General features: G+C 35.8%; 3 protein-coding genes across 5 annotated transcripts; all 3 read left to right on the top strand.

Annotated features, from left to right (window-relative positions):
• The first annotated feature begins 858 nt into the window (after window positions 1-858).
• On the top strand, window positions 859-2,192 carry LOC111699876 (ubiquitin-conjugating enzyme E2 W). The gene is made up of 2 exons (XM_023470636.1): window positions 859-1,064; window positions 1,454-2,192. The coding sequence occupies exons 1-2, from the start codon at window positions 924-926 to the stop codon at window positions 1,793-1,795; spliced, it is 483 nt and encodes a 160-aa protein (XP_023326404.1). The 5' UTR covers window positions 859-923; the 3' UTR covers window positions 1,796-2,192.
• Window positions 2,186-19,109, top strand: LOC111699834 (trafficking protein particle complex subunit 8). Of its 3 annotated transcripts, XR_002764839.1 has the most exons (25): window positions 2,186-2,279; window positions 3,005-3,778; window positions 3,949-4,035; window positions 5,145-5,399; window positions 5,694-5,780; window positions 5,959-6,046; window positions 7,237-7,318; window positions 7,669-7,767; window positions 7,957-8,055; window positions 8,532-8,592; window positions 8,648-8,947; window positions 9,281-9,391; window positions 9,577-9,915; window positions 10,409-10,484; window positions 10,941-11,006; window positions 12,400-12,593; window positions 12,953-13,046; window positions 13,772-13,967; window positions 14,386-14,443; window positions 15,753-15,864; window positions 16,318-16,518; window positions 16,708-17,022; window positions 17,397-17,506; window positions 17,620-18,213; window positions 18,384-19,109. XR_002764839.1 is itself a non-coding variant. In XM_023470575.1 (24 exons), the coding sequence occupies exons 1-24, from the start codon at window positions 2,199-2,201 to the stop codon at window positions 17,701-17,703; spliced, it is 3,969 nt and encodes a 1,322-aa protein (XP_023326343.1). In that variant the 5' UTR covers window positions 2,186-2,198; the 3' UTR covers window positions 17,704-18,242. The 3 variants fall into 3 exon arrangements, 2 of the variants coding, with proteins under 2 accessions (XP_023326343.1, XP_023326355.1); XM_023470575.1 differs by lacking the exon at window positions 18,384-19,109 and having other exon boundaries at window positions 17,620-18,242; XM_023470587.1 differs by lacking the exons at window positions 15,753-15,864; window positions 16,318-16,518; window positions 16,708-17,022; ... (1 more) ...; window positions 17,620-18,213; window positions 18,384-19,109 and adding an exon at window positions 14,608-14,808 and having other exon boundaries at window positions 2,192-2,279.
• Window positions 19,110-19,358: 249 nt separating this feature from the next.
• LOC111699857 (TM2 domain-containing protein CG10795) lies at window positions 19,359-22,434 on the top strand. Its single transcript, XM_023470613.1, has 5 exons — window positions 19,359-19,502; window positions 20,820-20,969; window positions 21,191-21,410; window positions 21,596-21,682; window positions 22,315-22,434. The coding sequence occupies exons 1-5, from the start codon at window positions 19,449-19,451 to the stop codon at window positions 22,407-22,409; spliced, it is 606 nt and encodes a 201-aa protein (XP_023326381.1). The 5' UTR covers window positions 19,359-19,448; the 3' UTR covers window positions 22,410-22,434.
• The last annotated feature ends 7 nt before the right edge of the window (window positions 22,435-22,441 follow it).

Below are 22,441 nucleotides of genomic sequence, written 5' to 3'. Positions count from 1 at the left end.
ATTGATAGGAGGGGGGGGGGCCAAGGGGGGTCCAAAAATCGTTCTCTAGGACGGACCCCGGATATTTACATTTTCAAGACCTTGACTCAACAATTTAAAGCTGAAAAATACGATCGAAAATAAAAATCGGCAACTTCATGGCCTCAGCGCTCAGTCACCTAGCCTCAAGTTCTAGGACAGACCCTAAAATCGACACTCCAAGTTCTAAATCGGCTAGAAACCAACAACAGTCGGCTACGGCTCAATTGTTTGCTTGAATGTTTGATGCGATAGTTTTGGGCATTGTTTCATAAGATTTCAGAAAATCGATACTGGACTACGAGTCTTTCTCATGATAACAATATGATCAAATCCTTAAATAATAAAAATAAAAATATCTACAGAAACTTAAATAAAAGTGTTTTTAAACACAATCAAAGATAAATTATAGGTTTGTTTACTATTAGGGTATTTTTCTATTTTTGTAGCAGAGTACACTCGGACACTGTACACTGTACACACAAACAACTGTGTCTGGGCCAGCTCAATGCCCCGTAATTTTATTCTGATAAAACCCTGAAACTTCCTTAAAAATAAAAATAATAATTATCAAATATCCAATATCAAACTTTATTAAATCCATATTTTTTTATTGTCCGAAGTTTTTTTGTCGTAAAAATAAAAAGGTTAGTCCAGGGCCCATTATGCAGTGTAAAGTTGTGTCAGGGGACGATACTCGATTTTTTATCTTAAAATAATTAATTTTTATTGTAACCACTGGTCTGAACTTAAGAAATTGATCATGGACATAAACTTATTTGACGAAACTTTAATTTAGAATAATAATGATACGTTTTTAAATTTAGTTAGTCTAAAGATATATAAATATTTATAAATATGTTCTAGATTCAAGATATGGAATCCAACTGATCAAATTCTTCTCTATGGAGGGAGAGAAGAGTAAAATATCTGGTCCTGCCCTCAAACGGTTGAAGAAAGAATTCCAATCATTTGCTACGGAGCCTCCAGATGGATTAGAACTATCGGAGGAGACTCTGAAAGGAGAAGATTTAGGAGTTTGGCAGGTGATCTATAAAATTCTGTCATTGTTCTTTTTATAATTTTTCAAGTCCGCCCCCCCCTGGTTCCGCCCCCAGCGGTCTTTTTCGAGTAAAGACCTAACTGTGGAGCTATAATTAAATAAGTTTTAGTTGTTCAATGAAACGAAAGGGGAAGATAAGTTGGAATTAGAATTATTGCTTACTGCACGTTGGATTTTCTCTAAGCTTTCTTGTCTTAAAACTACATTAATTCTTTACTTTGATTCTAGGCCTATTCAACCTAAAAAAGGTATGCATTGCTAACGTACAAAATAGTCTGATATGTCGTAAAGTTCATTGAACACAACTCATCAAATTTTAAAAATTTTCTAAAACTAAATTATCGGATTTTATAATATCTGTTATTTATTTAGATAAAACTGGTTGGTCCAACTAAGACCCTGTATGAAGGGGAAACCTTCAACCTTCAGTTCAAGTTCGGGATGAAATATCCGTTCGACTCTCCGGAGGTCGTCTTCGTCGGAGACAGTATTCCTGTACATCAGCATATCTATAGCAATGGTCACATCTGTCTCTCAATCCTAACAGACGACTGGAGTCCGGCGCTGTCTGTTGAATCAGTGTGTTTATCGATTATTTCAATGCTCGCATCTGCCAAAGATAAAGTGCGGCCCTCAGACGATAGTTTCTACGTGAGAACATGTTCTAAAAACCCCAAGAAAACAAGATGGTGGTATCATGACGATTCAGTATGATCATATGTTATTTATAAGTCAGGCTCATCCTTAATGCATAAAAGGCGTGACAATGTTATATTTTTAGATTCCATTTTCGTGACAAATGTCGTATAAAATTTACAAATTAATGATTTGTATATATATAAACATTAAATTTATAAGAAAAATCATTTATTCAGCATTTACATTTTTTGATGCTGGATGGATACCAGCATTTGTTATGTAAACAAAATTTTGATGTGTTTAAATCCTGAACCCCTGTTCATAGCTTTCAGTAATTTGTTGGCTAATTAAATGCTTCGTGATTAATATTTAGCTGAAACAATTTTGATCCTGATAATTCATTCCAGAATTTCCAGATTATACTTAAAGAAATTCTCATGTAAAGAAATATTTCGTATTTGAATATTTCAGACTGACAATGTCGGTTCGGAAGCGAACCTCAATCCAGGACTGGATCCAGGATTATTACAGTCCAGTTCTCTCAGTTCTAGCTAGTCAGGTACCTTTCATTTATTCCTTCATTCATTCAGCAGATTCATGGGGTTCAGCAGATTCTTCGAGTTCATAAGATTCATTGTGTCCAGCAGATTCTTAGGTCATAAGATTCATTGGGTTCAGCAGATTCTTCTGGTCCATAAGATTCATTGGGTTCAGCAAATTCTTCGGGTTCATAAGATTCATTGGGTTCAGCAGGTTCTTCGAGGTCATAAGATTCATTGGGTTCAGCAGATTCTTCGAGGTCATAAGATTCATTGGGTTCAGCAGATTCTTCGAGTTCATAAGATTCATTGGGTTCAAAAAGATTATTCGGGTTTATAAGATTCATTGAGTTCAGAAGAATCATAGGGTTCAGCAGATTCATTGGGTTCAGCAGATTCATTGGGTTCATAAGAATCATTGGGTTCATAAGATTCATTGGGTTCAAAAGATTCATTGGGTTCAAAAAATTCATTGGGTTAATAACATTCATTGGGTTCAAAAAGATTATTCGGGTTCATAAGATTCATTGAGTTCAGAAGAATCATAGGGTCCAGCAGATTCATTGGGTTCAGCAGATTCATTTGGTTCATAAGAATCATTGGGTTCATAAGATTCATTGGGTTCAAAAGATTCATTGGGTTTAAAAGATTCATTGGGTTCATAAGATTCATTGGGTTCATTGGGTTTATTGGTTTATCGAATTTATTGGATTGACTGCATTTTTATCCTTTCATTTATTTCTAGGATGTCGAAATTATTGCTGGGAAAAATAATTTAACATTCACTGAGATTCTTCAACCCTTTTCTAAACTTGGAACCGATGTGACTATCAAGGATGTGGACGGATCTAATCACAATGTTCCGAACCTTCATTTGATCCTCCAGGATCTTAACCGGGATTCTCCGAAGCTGATCAACCAAAAGCTGCTCCTGGAGAGGTTGAGCGAGGAGAACTGCGAGGAGAGCGAGATGGTGACTAAACATTATGATAAGATCTCCCTTGATGCTCCGGGATTCACGCCCTGGTTTGATCTCTGGATGAAACTCTACCTCCAAACCCTGCCTGTGGTTGAGCATGAATATCTGAAACATCAGTTTGGATGCATCTTTGCCGTCTCCACCCAGTGTTCCAATCCTGTAGAACAGCTCCGAACCTTGTCTCAGGTTCAGCATAAGTATCAACATGATAGGGTTGGTTCCAATACTCCATATTTCTCCCCGAACATATTAAAATACTATATCCTTGTTCATGATGTCAACAGTGGAATCACAGATATGCAGGCAGAGAACATGTTTACTCAGATTCAGAACGCTTTCGATGCAAACAATTGCCATCTACTCCACCTCAACTCTAGAAATATTATGGATGAGTCCTCACCTTCTCCCAACCCTGTAGCTGAGAACTGGATTCAGTTCAGTCATAGATTTACAACTGTTGAACTGAGAAGATGTAGCTCCCAGCCTGTTAGTTCTCCGAATCCTGTAACTAGGATTGTAAACGTGGATAAAGCTACTAAAGTAAGATTAATCAACCTTCATTATATTCACTCTAAACTATTTTGGTAAAAGTGACTAATCGAGTGCTAAAAATAACATAATTCATGTTGGGCAGTGAGCTTTCATAATGACTGCTTAGCCATTTTTAAGGCCTAATAAATATTAAGAAGTTTAAAATTACAATTTTCTAGGATTCCTTGAGTTTAGAACATCCTTTAGCTGTTCAGGAACCTGTTGACTCCCCAGCTTTGCAAACAAATCAAATTATTTTAACACAGGTATTTTTACTGCTTTTCATACAAACCATCCACATTAAAAGGACTGTAGGCGTAACTCCAGATAAACTGAGGCGCGTAGTGGGGGGGGGCGGTACCCCTGTGCCCCCCTAGAGATAGAGGCAGGCTCTAATTCTTTAAACATTAAACTTGCATATATATTCAGATTTTTTACTTTTCTTTGACTAATGGTCAGCCTGTAGGTAGATTAGTATAGATTTTCAACTTTATTTTTTCTTTAAACCGGTTTATTATGGGGGTGCACAAAAAAAAATTTCGCCAAAAGTGCACCCCCTAGGCTAAACCACGTCCTTGGGTGAACTTTCATTTTCAGAGGGGTACCACCGAATCACATCAGAGGGGTACCACCGAATCACATGAGTACCCTCAAAACCTTTGTTTGTTCATCATTGACTGAACTATCCAAGTTTCACTTTTTAAAATTGATTATTTTCAATTGTGATTTTTTTTAAAAAGTGTCATGCTAATTTCTGCTAGTAGAAACAACGGAGGAAAGTATCAGAATAAATACTTTTCATGCTAGAAATTCGACGTTATTTTCCACATGATTGATCAGAGTACCTTTGTTCATCAGACATGCCCTCTTTAAACGGTGGTTCACATGAATTCCAAAAACAGTCCCGTTAAGTAAAGCTAAAAAAAATAAAGCAGTAGTATATATTTCCTTTAAGCCTTTCGTCATCACCAATTACCAAAAAAAAAAATTTTATAAAAGGCCTTTTATAAAGATGATCTGTAAGCTTAATTTTAGTGCCCCTCCATGTACAGATGACATTGCCCGATTCACAACAGGACCCTAAATAGCCTTTTCTGATCAAGTATGAATTAAATATCAATGTTTATAATTTTAAAAACTGATTATTTTCAATTGTGGTTCTCTACATGCGTGACTGGCGCATTTCTACTGCAGGAAAATATTGAAATTATCAGAATTAATCAAAACCTAGAAAAACGACAATATCTTCTACCATTACTGATGAGATAAAAATTTCAAGGGTGCCGTTGTGAATCAGACAGTGTAATCTTTCTAGGGATACTCTTCTTGCAGTTTATTGTTAGATACTATTCAGTTTTTGAAAAATAAATTTTAGGCGACATCTGCTTCAATAGCCAAGTGTTTGAGTCCAAGTGATCTGGATAGAATCAGGAGTATGATGAGAGAATTAGTTCTCAAGGTGGTCATACCTTTCGCTGAGAAGCAGATGAAACAAATCCACGAAATTGTAGTTAACAGGAAATCCCGGAGTTTATTCTCCGGAGCTAAACGATGGTTTGGGAGTAACAAAACCAACCCAGGAGCAGCAGGGAACAGTGTTATATACAGCAAGGATGCACCTGAACTCCAGGTTAGAATTTACATTTGATATGTGAGCAATGACGATTGACCTGTGACCCATGACATGACATTTGACCGGTAACCAACTACTCGTGGACAATGACCTTTAACATATTACCCATTACTTTTTACCCGTAACCAATAACCTTTGAGCCGTGACAAATGACCTAAAACCTATCACCCTGCACCCATGACCTTTGACATTCTTTTGACCTTTGACATTTCTTTAACCTTTGACATTCCTTTGACCTTTACCTTGGACCCTTGACCATTCAATTCTTTTAATGAAAAATTTCTATATTAGGTGCGTAAGCTGGCAGATTTATACTTTCTAATGAAAATGTATAAACAATCCTACAATCTTTACTACACAGCAAAAAAAGATTTTCAGGTACACCAATATTACTATTTATACATACTTAAGTAATTAAAAATAGCATCATCAAAAAATCAAATGTTAGAACACACTGGATTTGACAGCTTTCGGGAAAAGTAAACAAACATTTTTAATTTGGAATTAAGATTGTCCCTTGAGCTCCAGATGGCTATCTAGCTTGTCTCTTATCCAGGTTGATGAAGCCTGGCCCTACTATGCTCCTGCTGTAGAGTTAACAGCTCTAGCGATGTTCATGATATCTCTCTCAGGAGCAGATCAAGGTTAGAGTAGAAGGATTAGGATAGGATAGGTTAGGATAGGTTGGAGTAGCTGAGATGAAAGAGAAAGAATAAATCTAGGATTGGTTAGAGTAGCGGAGGTGAACTAGAGAGGGTCCTAACTCTCGAATAGGACTAGCTGTGATGAAATGGATAGGAATAGACCTAGGATTGGATTGGGAGTGAAAATAGGAATCTATACTATAGAATAAATCTAGGATATGAGTAAGGATATAACTCTAGAATATATCAAGGTTAGGTTTGAGTAGCTGGGATGAAAAAGAGAGGTTCTTTACTCTAGAATAGATCTAGGATAGGTTAGAGTACAAGAGATGAAAGAGAGAGGAACCTAACTCTAGAAAGATCTAGGATTGGCTGGAGTAGCAGAGATGGATTAGAGAGGGTACTAACTCTAGAATAGATCAAGAATAGTTGAAGTAAGGATAGGAATCTAACTCTAGAATATATCAAGGATCGAAGTAAGGATAGTATCAGAGCTCTAGGATAGATTAAGTAAAGGAGTAAGGATAGGAGCCGCTTAACTCTAGAGTAGATCACGAATAGTGGGAGTAAGGATAGGAACCTAACTCGAGAATAGATCAAGTATAGTGGAAGTAAAGATAAGAACCTAACTCTAGAATAAATCAAGGATTGTGGGAGTAAGGATAGGAACCTAACTCTAGAATAGATCAAGGATAGAAGTAAGGATAGGATCAAATTTCTAGAGTAGATAAAGTAAAGGAGTAAGAATAGATACCTAATTCTAGAAAAGATCAAGGATAGTGGGAGTAAGGATAGGAACCTAACTCTAGAATAGATCAAGGATAGAAGTAAGGATAGGATCAAATTTCTAGAGTAGATAAAGTAAAGGAGTAAGGATAGATACCTAATTCTAGAAAAGATCAAGTATAGGAGTAAGGATTGGAACCTAACTCTAGAATAGATCAAGGACAGAAGGATAGGATCAAAATTCTAGAGTAGATAAAGTAAAGGAGTAAGGATAGATACCTAATTCTAAAATTGATCAAGGATAGGAGTAAGGTTTGGAACTTAATTCTAGAATAGAGGAAGTATAGTGGAAGTAAGGATAGGAACCTAACTCTAGAATAAATCAAGGATAGGAACCTAACTCTAGAATAAATCAAGGATAGGAACCTAACTCTTCTATCAAGAATTAACTTTACTCCGTCCAGGGAAGAAATATCGTCCTGATTATATGGAAGATGCAATAACTAAATATCTGACTCTGTGCCAAACTCCAGAGTTCGCCATCAGGTTTTATTCTTACCATTTTTCATCCAAAAAAAAACATTAAGTTCGTAATTTGTCTCACCTCTTACCTTAATACAGTGAGAACCAATAAACTGGAATGGAAGACGACTTTTAGACTCAAGTTTAACAATCAGTGAACATGAAACACAGCAATTGTGCAGTGTATACAGGCACATTTACTTTAATTAGAGAGCTATTAAAACTATTTTATTTGTAACAAAATAAAATATTCTTTAATGATTGCTTTAATGTCGTATTTCTATTCCACAGTTTTCTGGCTTTCACTGTAATTGTTATCTAGAGAGCACGTCGGGCCTAAGTTTGGCAAAAATTTAATTTAATTTTCATCCCAGGGCTACGCTTTTCGATGCGCTGTGCTTGAAGCAGCAAGGGATGTTTGTTGAAGCCTCCAAGAGCTATATAAGGATGACGAATGAGCTTAGCGATCTCAGGTAGTTATTTTCGTTTCATTTTAATATCTGATAGTTAAAGGTCTAGAAAAATGAGACTTAACTTCATCGTCACGCGATGTCGTTCATGTACCGTCAAGCTTGGTTAAACAGGCAGGCGCGTCCCCGTACTGTCCCTACTGCAGTATTTTGTGACATACATACTTTGTAGCTTTATATGACTATATTTAGGTCTGCTATGCTCCTTGAACAAGCTGGATACTGTTTCCTTCTCTCCAATCCTCCAAGTGTACGGAAATACGGATTTCACATAGTCCTCTCAGGATACAGGTATCCAATCCTTTCAATCCTATCATTCTTAGGGATATGAATGCGTTTTCTATTTTCCTTACAGGGACTGTAAGTGTGATTTCAAATGACCCCCCCCCCCGTGCAAAAATGGCAATGTTCGATTCACAACGGTATTCTTAAAAACTTTGTCTGATCAAATATGAATCAAAGTGGTTTCTCTTCAAAAGTGACTTACGAATTTCTACGCTGGAAAACATACAAGAAATAGCAGAGTTAAACATTTTTAACTGAGAAAATGGCTTAATCTTCCACATTATTCATCAGATAAAGGATTCAAGGGTACTGTTGTGAAACTAGCATTGCCATCTTTGCATGGAGGGTCACTTGAAATTACGCTTATAGTTCTTTTAAGGCCTTGATTATTAAATTAGATACATAAATTTGCAATGTAAAAATTTATTTGCTTTTATTATTGGGATGCTTTTACTTTTAGTTAACAATAAATATTTTTTTAGGTTTACTAAAACAGGAAGCTGTAAGAAACATGCGGCTCGTCTGTATAGACAAGGAGCACAGGTGGGTTCAAACATTTTAGATATATTTGAACATTTTCTAATTAAGATTTTTTAAGGTTTACGACGGGAAAGGCTGGCTACTGTCATCAGAACACATTCTCTACTCTCTTGGTCACCAGAAGTTCATGCTAAAAGACTTCTCCACCTCCTCGGAGTTCTTCAACAACCTGATGTCCGTCTCCACCGGGCGGAACCCCCTTCAGCAGATGGTTCACTTGAGGGAGTACTTCCTGGTTCACCACGCCCGGCACAAGGAATACCAGTCCGTGGTTGTTCTCACAGTTCCTAAGATAATATGCAAACAGCTTTCTGTCTCCTTGAACAATAATATGTCTCAGATACCTAAACATTGGCAGGTTGTTATTCGTTATATTTTTAATAATGTTATGAATTTGATATTAGTTTGTGTGTATGTTTGGAAAACTTTTGTTTGTGGCTTGATTTTTGGGTAAATTATGGATACTGATTTTGGTTGAATTTTGATGGCGAATTGATTTGTTGATTTATTGATTGATTGATTTATTCATAGATGGTTTGATTTATTGATTTATAGATTTTTTTGATTGATTATCTTCCTGATATTACGTTTTTCTTTCCCCTTTTCTTTTCCCTTTCCCTTCCCCCTCTCTTTTTCCTTCCCTTCCCTTCCCGGAAAGATTGCATTTTTGTTTGATTGATTGATTGTGTAGGCTGTAGAGCGGTGTATAGTAGAGGGTATTACTGGTCAAGAAATTCTTGTTCACTCACAAACCTCACAACAACTTTTTACAGAGAACACAGAAAACCATCTTACACCTCAGGTAGAAGTTTTCTAGCTTCTTGATCCTCTTGCTAGACTGGAAAAAATAATTTAAAAATGATAATTGAGAGTTCAAAATACGTTTAACTTCAACTGGAATTTTTTATATTTTAACGTGAAAACTGTTTATGGAGATTTATTCACCAAATACCAAATTTTTCTCTCATTGTGTTTTATCGTATTCAGGGCGTGGTTGGAGAAAAGATCTTTGTGACCGTTCCTTTCGAGAACTCGTTTAACAACCCCCTGGTGCTGAGGAGGTCGATGTTGCTCTGGAGGTTTACAACAAGTCATGGGGAGGTGTTCTCCAACGATAAGCAGGAGAAGACCACCTCTGCTAGTATACAAGCAATCCCTCTGGAGTCTGTTATTATAGAGAGTAACTCCAGTAGGAGTGTAGTTTTCGAGATCTCCGGTAGTTCTCCGGGAGTTCTCAATATTATCGGTGTCGAGTATTCTCTCAAACCTAGTTTTCCTGATCGGGAACCCACTGATCACGAGATCAGGGGCAAGCAATATTTTCAGGTGAAATAATTATTATTATTTTTTATTGATACTGAAATCAAGAATTTTCTATATTTGATTTCTTTCGGGACACATTTGATGGCAATGTCAGATTAACTACGGTACCCTTAAAAGCTTTAAAGCTTTGTCTTATCAAGTATGAATTAGGTATCAAAGTTAATAACTTTGAACTAATTGATTATTTAAATTTTGGTTTTACTACCAAAAATGACTTGCTACTGAAGGAAAACATTTCAGAATTAAACATTTTTAAGCCTAGAAAAACGACAATATCTTCCAGATTAATAATCAGATAAAGGTTTCAAAGGTACCGTTGTGAATCGGGCATTTTAATTTTTGCAAAGAGGGTATCATGAAAGTACGCTTACAATCCCTTTAACCCATTGTTTTCTCTATGTATTCAGTCAATATTTTGTGATAAATTAATAGATGCGTTTTCAATAAAAAAAAAAGTTGCGCCATTGTTGTTTTATTTTAATTTCTTATGATTTAGATTGTTGGTCGCAGACAAAATGCAATTAAAGATCATAAAACAAAAATAGTTCAAGCTCAAGATCATCGTTTAACAGGTTATAAACATTATCATTATTATCTAAAATTAATGTAATATTTAAAGCATTGGTTACTCATACTAAACCCCCTCCCCCCTTTCTCTCTTTGGTCTCTGAGTCAAAGCAAAATATAGGACCTGAAGATTGGACAGTAGTGCACCTCAGATCTTTATAGAATACAGGCGTAGAGTTTAATCTTCCGTTTGTATATAAGGGCTGGGGGACCGACACTGAACTGGAAAAGACAAACCACAGTTTCTTAGATACCATAGAGAGCTGATACAACAAGAATAACTTCTTAAACAGATGTATTTAGATAAATAAACTAATAAGCTGATAAATCCCATGCATTCATACTCGGAGAGATATATAGAAAGAACATTAAGAAAATCCCTAAGATTTATATCTGTAACTGTAATCGATTGAATAGCTTTAATCATTACATTAAGAAAACTAATCAATATTTTGTTTAAGTTAATATTCGGGATCCGCAACCTCTCCTCACGGCGTCTCTGAGCTTCCCAGAGAATCTTCTAGCAGGTTAGTCAAGTTTATTTTGAATTCGGAACTATTGTATAAGATAACGTTAATCTTCAACACCTGAAACATTGAAGATTGAAACAATAAAAAAGTAAGGCCTCGGTGAAAATAAGAACAGTAGCGTACGCAGGGGGTGGGCAGTAATCCTCTTGCCCCCCCCTGAGCATCCCAGGGGGGCCCCTTCCCCCTGGGAATTTTGGGCAAATGTTAAAATCAGGTGTGGTAGGCAAAAAATGAGCTTGCCCCATCTGAAAAAGTTATGTTTTCCTCTCCTAAAAAGTAGTTAACAAATAACAAATTTTCTCGGCGATCCGCGCCATTTATTTTCAAATTTAACCTTATTAGTATTTTTCTTTCACATAAAATTACCCCCATCCCACTCATTTTTCGCTTAACTACAGATAATTGTTAAACAATTATAGCTATATGCATCATTCAAGTGTTTGGCATCTCTTTCCACAACTCCCATGAAGAGGGAGTGGGGATCAACTATTAGGGGAGGAGGGGTGGAGGAGAATAAAGATTAGGGGTGACTTTAGGAGACTACTCAGGACTTCAGAGAGTATTACAGAACCTTTCAGAGGGATTTTTAGTTATTTTGGTGAATTTATCTCTAGACCCCAGTAGACCCCCCGTTAGGGGTAAATTGAGAATATCTGCTAAGAGTCTACAGATTCACTGATTAACTATTTTTATCATTTTTTTATTCAAACAATGTTTCCAGCATGTCGTTTCTAATTGTTTTTAAACGACTTAGGATTTCTATACATTCACTGCTCTTTGACTATGAAAATTGGATCTTTGTTCCAATATCGACCGGGAGGGTAACAAATTAAGTGGATCTGCTGTTAGGCGAGTAAGTCTATGTTCTCCTGCTCCAACTAAATTAAACCAAGTATCACTTGATACATCATCAAACTATGGATACTGTTGTATGTTTGCACCATGTCGATATAAGTTCTTCTGTTCTCCAGGGATTTAAGTTTTAGTTCTTTCAATTAGTCTACATAAGTTCTACCCGAAAATCCTGATATCTTATTGACTGCTCAACGTTGAACCTGTTCGAATACTTCTTTATCTGCAGCTGTCTAGGGACACCAAGCAAACACGGAAAATTCCAGATGGGATCTCACATATTGTTTATACAGATTAAGAAAAATATGTCTATCCCTGAATACACGTGAGATTGTTCCTAACATAAAGTTAGCATTTTTAGAAGCTTCCAAGCATTGAAGTGATGGTTTTAGATTCATTATATAATATATAGTTTGGAGCCCAAAAACCTCTTGGAAATAAATCATTCTAAGGGGGGGGGCTGAGCCCTCACAGCCCACCCCAATACGCCTCTGATCGGGATGTTAGCAAAGCATTGTACAATGCATGGTTTATTTAGGTGAGTTGCGTTGCATAGAGTTAGATATAAAGAACGTTGGCAGCATGGGACTCAAGAACCTTCATATAGTCTCAACCGTTCCTGGTATCTTCTCATTTGGAAAACCCCGGTCCCAATCCATGTTTGAGTATCCTTTACTGGAAAAACAGTATCCTCCTCTTAGGATTCTGAAGGAGGACGGTTCAGTGTCACAGGTACAAATGATAAGTAATAGTTTTTTCGATGTTTTCGCTGACATTTATGTATAATGTTTATGTGATAAGGAAAAAACAATAACAAAAAGAATTTTTATAAAGAAACACCAAATGTAAATTTTTAGGATTTTATTTTAATTTGACTCCCCTATTTTTATTTTTATTTAATTTTTGTAAAAAAAATCTTGACTGTGACCCATGTTCTGATTTTTACTTAAATATTTATTGAAGAATTAAATCTGTGCAAGAAAGTTACATGTATTTCTTTAAACAACTTTCTTCAAGTAACAAAATGCACATTTCATCTTCTTAATTGTTAGAAAAATAGATAAATATGGTTTGAAAATATAATATTTTAGACCTGTCTTGATATATTATCGGTTCCTCTGTCTGAATCTCTAGCTGGAGAACTTAAATCTCAATCCTCGGCTAAACTACCAGTCTGGATTAAAGGTATGTGTACACTGGACAGGAGACAACATTTAAGTGACCCTCCATGTTATAGTGTGGAATGTCTGATTCACAACAGTACCCTTTTATCTGGGTCTGATCAAAATTCAATTATCCTATTTTTCTTCCAGAGAAATGAGTATTTTTAAGTGTGGTTTTGTCTTGTCTTGTGGAGCTAAGAAACTTTTAGAATTTAACAAATTTTAAGATGGTAAAACGGTGATATCTACCTTGTTTATTATTATGTGAATGGGACATTCCACTCTAGAAATAGAGCTAGGGTCACTTGAAATTATGTCTTCAGAACTTTTGAGAAAATAAAAAATATCTCTCAAATAATGGGAGGAAATTCGTTCCTCTCAAGTTTAGCTAAATTATCTGTCATAATTATTAAAAAGTATTGATTGTCTTTTTAAAAAAGTATCTCGATGCTATAGAAACTGACCTAGAGGAAACCGAGGTAAAGGGATCCGAACTAATAGTTTTAAGAAAATATCGAGTAGTTTTAACTCCCCGACCGTTTTTACGGTTTTATATGGACTCCCTTTCGTAAATTTCTCTAATCCCCATCCAACTCTACCTACCCAGCTTGACACGTAGGTTACTCTCTTCCGGGTCGGATGAGTGGGTATCAAAATACTATTCATTATATCGGACCGAAAGATAGGATTGTATTGGGGGGTTTCCAGATATCTTTCCTGATATTCCTGAAAAATATGATTTTTAAGGTCCATCAACTGGTCCCGAGGTGGTTGAGGACGTATATCTATATTATGAGAACTCTGACACTCCGGATAAGAAGCTCCCTTACCGTATTCTACATATACCCCTGAGATTACGAATCCTCCCTTCTCTCCAGTGTTCTGCTCTCTCCTACCCAACAGCAGTTCACGAGAATATTGATACTTCAAACCTTATACTCAGGTATAGATAATACAACGCTGGGTTTTATTTTATATTGAAATAAAAACCAAAAAATATAAATGGCATAGCTTTCTTTGTCATCGATCATACATTTACATACACACCCGGCCCCCCTACCTCTTCCCTTCTTGACATAGCAAACCTTATTCTAAATAGTATGCTTAGGAATGTGGGTTGAGAACTATATTTAATCTAACGGAAATATAAATAGTTATTATAGTGAATAATATCGACTATTGACAGATAAGAACTTTTCAAAATTACTCGATTATTGTGGACCCCCCTCTCCTCCCCCCTCCCTGACAGGGTGTACAATTCATTTATGGCATTCTAAAAATTGCTCTTTTTGTAAATGTTAGTCTTTTTTACTCCACCAGTACCCATGATATATATTTAAATCTAATATATATTCTTGAAGGTTGAAGAATGTGACCAAAGATGGGACAGGATGTTTAGAGAATATTCAAATATCTCAGGTTATCAATTTAAAAAACATTTATTGCTTTTAGTTACATAAGGGCCATGAAGTTTAAGCGGGACCCCTTTGTGTGCTTAGGCAAGCCGTGTGTTTAGGTAATTTATTTGTCAGGTTTCCATTATATTCAGTTATCCCTTGTGTTCAAGTATCTCTTGTGTTCAGGTATCCCTTGTGGCCAGGTATCTCTTGTGTTCGTGTATCCCTTGTGTCCAGGTATCCCTTATATTCAGTTATCCCTTGTGTTCAGCTATCCCTTATATTCAGTTATCCCTTGTGTTCATCTATCCCTTATATTCAGTTATCCCTCGTGTTCAGGTTCCCTTGTGTTCAGGTATTCCTTGTGTTTAGGTATCCCTTGTGTCCATGTATCCCTTGTGTTCTTTGTGTTCAGGTATCCCTGGTGTCCAGGTATTCGTTGTGTTCATGTAACCCTTGTGTTCATGTAACCCTTGTGTTCATGTAACCCTTGTGTTCAGGTATCCCTTGTGTCCAGGTATCTCTTGTGTTCGGGTATCCCTTGTGTGCAAGTATCCCTTGTTCCAGGTATCCCTGGTGTCCAGGTATCCCTTGTTCCAGGTAACACTTGTGTTCAGGTATCCCTTGTGTTCAGGTATTCCTTGTGTTCAGGTATCCCTTGTGTCCAGGTATCCCTTGTGTTCAGGTAAAACTTATGTTCATGTATTCTTTGTTTTCAATTATCCCTTGTGTTCTGGTATTCCTTGTGTTCAGGTATCCCTTGTGTTCAGGTATCCCTTGTGTTCAGGTATCCATTGTGGTCAGGTATTCCTTGTGCCCAGGTATCCCTTGTGTTCAGGTAGTACTTGTGTTCAGGTAGTACTTGTGTTCAGGTATCCCTAGTGTTCAGTTATTCCTTGTGTTCATGTATCCGTTGTGTTCAGATATTCCTTGTGTTCAGGAATTCCTTGTGTCCAGGTATCCCTTGTGTTCATGTATCCCTTGTGTCCAGGTATCCCTTGTGTCCAGGTATCCCTTGTGTCCAGGTATCCCTTGTGTCAAGGTAGCACTTGTGTTCAGGTAGCACTTGTGTTCAGGTAGCACTTATGTTCAGATAGCACTTGTGTCCAGGTAGCACTTGTGTTCAGGTAGCACTTATGTTCAGGTATCCCTTGTGTTCAAGTATCCCTTGTCTTTAGGTAGCACTTGTGTTCAGGTATTCCTTGTGTTCAGGTATCCCTTGTGTTCAGGTATCCCTTGTGTTCAGGTATCCCTTGTGTTCAGGCATCCCTAGTGTTCAGGTATCCCTTGTGTTCAGTTATCCCTTGTTTTCAAGTATCCCTTGTGTTCAGGTAACCCTTGTGAGTGTAGAACGTGAGCTATCAAGTATAGAATCTACTGGAACCTGTGCTAATGTATCCAGGGGGGATTCAGTATCAATAGCTCTCAAATCTGTGATAGTAGGTCAGTAAATATTCCTTCATTAGAAATTTGTGCTAAAGGGTACAGAATCCAAAGATTAAGTAGATGTAAAGTTGTAAACAATGTAATCGCTTTGAAAGAAATTAGATTCTTGATCATTTTAATTTAGTACAGCAGCTTGTAGAGTTTTTTAAAATCTTATTAAACATTTACAAACATAATATCACGCCATTGCAAATCAAATATTTTATAACAGTTTTTAATAACACATTAGTAGAACTATTGTAGCAGTAGAGCTTAGACAGACTTAGAGCTCTTTTCACAAAGCACTCCTGTGATCCTTAAAATATAAATAATTTTTTGAAGAATAAGGATTTAAGATCTAAGGAGGACAATTTCTCTGAAGTACGAATAACTTTAGTTTAAAGACTCAAATATGTCTAAAAATTGTTAAGTCAATGATTTTATTAGATCTTGATTCTAATTGTTGAATAGAGAAGTCCAGTGTGTTGGATGAGCTAGTGAACCTACCGATGAACCAGAACAAGGAGTTGAAGGGAGGATCCTTGCATTTCTCAAGTTTAGCTACTCCTCAGAACAAGGGACACTCAATCTCTTCTCCGCCATTCGTGGATTTTCTTAAACCTTTTTTCAGCTTCAACCTTGGACGGAAAACTAACCCACCATTTTTAAAAAGTAAGGATTTTGCTGGATTTAAGATTGTTTTCTGTTTCTTTTTGTGGTTTGTTGTTGTTACATGATACACATTAGTCGTCTGTTTTACCGTCAAGGAATCCTGCAACTTGAGATAAGGAAAACTTAGTTTTAACTAAAAGAATTGATTGATTTAATGCCATTATTTCTTATGGAGCTTTTGTTTTTCAGCTGATATTGTGGTTTTAATGTGGAGAGGAGTAGGCTCCCAACCCGTCCTAGGACAAACCATTCTCCTCGTCAAATCTAAACCATTCGACTCCAGGACGGAGGAGACTGAGATACCCTTCCCTCACTACCCTGTTAATGTAGAAGTAGAGTATGATAGAAAAATTTTGCATGATTTCTACAGAAATCCGTTTGCCGGAGTCAGGGTTCGGGTTGAGTTCTCAGGACAGGACGGAGAAAAAAGCGGAGAAGGAGGAATCTTGTTACAGTTTTGCTTACAAGATGTTGAAAGAGGAGTTCGATGGACCGGAGTTACAGGTAGAAATAAAATAGAATTTTTATCCATCAATTGTTTCAAGTATTCTCCACAAAAGTATCACTAAAAATCTTTTTACAGAATTTTGAATAAATATATTTTTTTAACAATCAAATGAAATCAAATCATTGTTTTCTGCGGAAACAATTTTACAATTTAAAATTACGAGTAAATATATAACATGTTAAAGAGAGGGGAAAAATCAGATCAGCAGCAGGCGGACTCGATAGCCTTGGGCTGCTGTTTTAGCTGTTTTTAAAATGAGAAAAAAAACCCAGAAAGTAAGAATTTGAGGAGAAAAATTACACATGGGAAGTGTCAATTAAGGGGTGAAGAGTAGAAATAGAATCACTTTACCATTTCTCTTTTATTTAAGATGGGATGAGATGGATTAAACAGGATGAATTAGTTCTAAATCTTGGAGTAAATGTATCTAGACCAGGACTCTTCCATCTACGGAACCTCAAGTTTAGAGCTGTTAAATTGGTAAAACAAATACAAATAGATATTTTTTTTTAAATAAAACCTTTTAGAGGGCACCCATTTTTTATTATTTTTGACAGTTATGAAAAATCTTAATCTTTTTTATTTTATTTTAGAAAAATTTTGATCTAAGATATTTTGAAACCCATGATGAACCCTGGAGCTGTGTGGATTTGAGCTTTACTGTACACCATGAGTAATTATTATGTAATTACATATTTATTTTTCTGTACTGTACTGTACTGTTCTGTGCTGTACTGCATAGTTTAAACATGTTCAGATCTCTCCTGAAGATCATTGTCTAAGGGTAAAAAAATTCATAAATTTGATTTTTGTAACATGATATAAAAATGTTAAAATCCTTCTGAATAATAAACCAAAAAACGGCTAGATGAATCATGTTGATTGTTCACTTTCGATGCGTAATCGTCTACTACAATGCCTTGTGAGGAATAGTTTTGTTTTTTTTAAAGTTAATTTTGTCGATATACATTGTACAGTGAAAAACGTACTGTTGTCTAGTCGCTTATGTACTTCCGATAATACCTTTTGAGAAATTGTACTGCACTCGGTGTTTAAATTCGTTTATCTATGATTTCCATATTTATATTTGATACCAGTAATTATAACTAGAAATCTAGAAGTAAAGATGCATTTTATTAGGAAGTTTTTCCCATTTATAAGTTTTAACATGTTAACATCAGAATCCTGTGATTATAATAAAATTTATTTAAAATCCTTGCTGTATTGTTTAAATTATTTAATCAAGAACAGAAAAATTATATTAAAACTTCTTTTATTTTGATTTTTCCATTTCCACTTATCCAAAATGGAGAATGAACAAATTTCTTCATTCTTCATTTTTATTCTGACACTCAAGGCAACTCACGTGTACTCTACTCCATTCCTATATCCTAGTCCGATCCTATATCCTACTCAAATCCTATATCTTTCTCCAATCCTATATCCTACTCAAATCCTATTTATTTTTCCAATCCTATATCCTACTCAAATCATATATCTTTCTCCAATCCTATATCCTACTCCAATCCTATATCCTACTCCAATCCTATATCTTACTCAAATCCTATATTCTTCTCTTCCTTTATCTTACTGTAATCCTATATTCTACTCCGATACGTTATCCTACTCCAATATCCTATAATATCCTACTCCAATCCTAAATCCTATCTCAATCTTATATCCCGACTCCAATCATTTATCTAACTCCAATCCTATATCCTACTGCAATCATATCCTACTCCAATCTTGTATTCTACTTCAATTTTATATCCTCCAATCCTTTATCCTATTCCAACCCAATTAAGCGTACTCAAATCCTATATTTTACTCCATCCTACTCCAACATGTATACACATCCTTAAATCAATCCCGTTTCATACTTATATATTCTTTGTGAGGCTTATCCTTTGTGGTTAACCTTGAATATCAATCCAATTTTGTTTTATGTCCTGTAATCAACTGAACCAACAAGGATGATGAGTATGACGAGGTTGTGTGATAAGTATATAATGTTTCTAATCTGTGTTGTGAACAGTGTTATACCTGCTTTCCTTTGTCAATATACTTGATTCAACACTGCAAATCTTATTTATCTAATGGGAGAGAAACAAATCATGTCTGGCCTCATTAACCCGTCCGTAGAAAGTCATCTAACAGTGTCACATAGCTTATCAGTGATATGAATATCCATGGTTTGAGTGTTGAACTATATTTGAGTAGAAAATTAGTTCACGACATCATTATTGATAATAACTTAACAGCTGGATACCAGGATATCTGAAACCAGACAAATCCGGACTTGATAAACTTGAAATATCCTTCCACTGGTTTATTCACTTCTTTATTCTACTTTCAGACTGATAGCTCGATAAACTACATGTCGTAGTTTAATGCAATATATTTGTTTCTCCTGATTCTCCTGATGGAACTTTATCGTTCATTCTTCATCATCATTCTTCTTATACTTACTACTAAGGTAGGATTATATACAGTGTTAGCCACTAAGGATGAAACTTTGATGACCACCTAAAACTCTGATCTGACGGGTTCGTCCTAGTATACGATTTTTGGACCGCCACCTCCTATCAAGCTTCTGCATGACCACTTATTTTTGAGCAAAAATTTTTATTTTTTATTTTTTTAGGGTTATAGGTTAGGTTAAGACAATTTCTGGGCCGATCGCTGGGGCTAGGACAGGTTAGGAGGGCCGAGCGCTGCGGCCAGGACGGACCTTCATTTTCAACAATTTTCAACAAAATTAGTACATATATATTTAGGGTTAGGCTAGGTAATAGGAGGGGAGAGGGTAGGGAGGGTGGATCCAATCGTATACTAGGAAATTACCGATCTGACAAAAGAAGGTTGAAATTATTATAACGCCATAGAGGTACTTGTAAACAAATTGGATTGGGAAAGAAATATACAGGTTCAGGAAACCATGTAAGGGAAAGGACTGGTTGAATTCCGTACTGTCGTCTGTATAGTCTCATCCTTTGTGGGTAACCCTTTATCTCCTGTTTTATATTATTAACTAGCCATAGATGGCGCTTCGCGCCCATCTTCTAAATTAATTGTGAACATGTTCTCTTTGTGTACATCGTAAAACAAAACAAAAATAATTCGCGGATTTTCACAAAAAATTTCGTGGATTTTCAAAATTTTCAAAAATTTAATGACGATCGAATTTTGATGGAGACAAATATTTGAAATTTTGATCATTCATAAACCTTCCCTAGGGGTCCCTAGATGTCCCACAAAAAATTTGGGCTCGATCGGTTCAGCCGTTTTGACGTTTATTGGATACAAACAGACAGACAAACAAACAGACAGAAAAGCCAAATTTATATATAGATTCCCATTTATATTAAATTGCATTTCCTATTTTTGGAAGGAATTTAATTATTTAATCAGAATTTTTTGATTGTTAGAAAGGTTTACTCTGATGCAATATTTGTCTCAAACTTGTTTACCCATACTAAGTAAGGGAAGCCACATGACAATCGTTTGCAATATCGTTTAAGTTTCTTCTACAGTGGTAGGCGATTATATCAATACAAAGAAGACGACTTTCGAATTAAATTTTCATATAAACTTAATTGTTAAACAGCATGGATACACAAACACATAAAAGTCAAGAGAAATTTTCAATTAAAAAAAGCTTTTTTTCACTACTTGCAAACTTGTTATTCGAAGAATGATTTGCGGATTTTATAATCCCCTTTCGATGATTTTCATCCTCTACAGTGTACAATTTAAGAGACAATAATAATAAGATTGATAAAATGATGTTAAGATATGCTTGAGTTTGGATTGTATACCTGGAGCAGGTGAGGTTCTGGTTGAAGATTGCGGAGCTAGCCTGCTCCCTGCTCAGTATCTGTGTACTCAACTCGACATAGATCCAGATACTCAACAACTAGTCAACTGTACCAAGGAAGGAAGGGTATGTCTATTTTGATTTTAGCTTTTTCATTTTTTTTTTTTAAATATTATCAAATCGGCTAAAGGGAGAAAAACATTTGAAGCATATTATAAAGCGATTTTTTACGCACTTACATTTTTTTTCGTGGTATGATAAGTGGAAGGTCGATATTTTCTGCGTAAAATTTCAAATACCATATTTCCCGGCAAGAAATCCGCAAAATGAATCAAAATAATTTTCAGGGTTTAACCCGTTGTGAAGCTGCGCCTGGTATCCTCTGTACACCGTTCTGCAACTCCACCTTTCTGAAGGAGGTTGAGTGCTTGTGGACCAACGGGTACAGTTTCGATACAGCCCTACTCCTCTCCGTGTTCCTGGGTATGTTTGGTATTGACAGGTTCTATCTAGGATACCCTGCAATAGGTTGTCTTAAGTTTGCTACTCTAGGATTCTTCTTCATAGGTGAGCACTAATCATTTCTAACCCTCATATCAACATCTAATTCTTGATATTTTCTCATCCGANGGGGGGGGGGGATAGAGATTGAAAAACGGAAACTTAAACTAAGTAAACACAGGCAAATGGTAAAAATTACTAATTCTGATATTTCATTTTGTTTTATCTTAATATATTCCTTTTACTTTCAGGACATCTGGTAGATGTAATACTAATCTCTACCCAGACCCTAGGACCTGCAGATAATTCATCCTACATCATTCCATACTTTGGACCAGGAACATATATCAGTTCAGCATATAGTTGCTATGATTGGAGTTTTGAATTATTGGGTACATTACATCCTTACTGACAGCTTTAATCAATTTCAAGTGTTGTTAGTATGAGATGAGGTGTAAAAATATCACTCACATTTTTCAAGTAAAATTATTAGTAATACCTTAAAAATGTCGATAAAATAAAAAAAAAACAAGCAAAGGGGAAGATTAAAATAAAGAAAACTCTGTAAGTTTTTCTTGGAGCACCTTGCTTTAATTCAATAATATCATAAGATGTTTTTCCACAGAGTTTTAAAGTTGTTAAAAGTTGTTAGACCTGTCATTGAAAAATGCGCAAATCATCATTTAAAAGTTGTCTAATATCTCTTTTAATGGGACTGTCCCCAAAATTTGAGGTTATGAGTGCCATCACTTTTTTTCCAAAACGATGTTGCAGCTATCTTTGTTTTTCTATCTAAAAACTTGAAGAATTAAATTACATTGTTAATGACCAATATCGGAAAAGACCGAGGATAAATAGAAAATATCGTCGCTATCGATTATGAAAAATCGTTAACATCCTCTTTAAGCTTTCTTGGCAATAATAGCAGGTTTAACCACAAAGAAAGATAATGACTGATACTTGGGTTTAGTTCTGAGAAAGGTTCTGGTTGGAGAGAACACGTATAGGAAGGAAGAGGGAGACTGGTATACGGATAAACATTCATGGTCTAACCCTGCAGAATAACTTTTCAAACTCAACTAGTGATAAATCTCCGG

Source organism: Eurytemora carolleeae, unplaced genomic scaffold, assembly GCF_000591075.1.
Source record: "Eurytemora carolleeae unplaced genomic scaffold, Eaff_2.0 scaffold47, whole genome shotgun sequence".
NCBI classification, from domain to species: domain Eukaryota; kingdom Metazoa; phylum Arthropoda; class Copepoda; order Calanoida; family Temoridae; genus Eurytemora; species Eurytemora carolleeae.
Note: the sequence above shows the minus strand (reverse complement) of the source record. Positions and strands in the feature narration are given on the sequence as shown.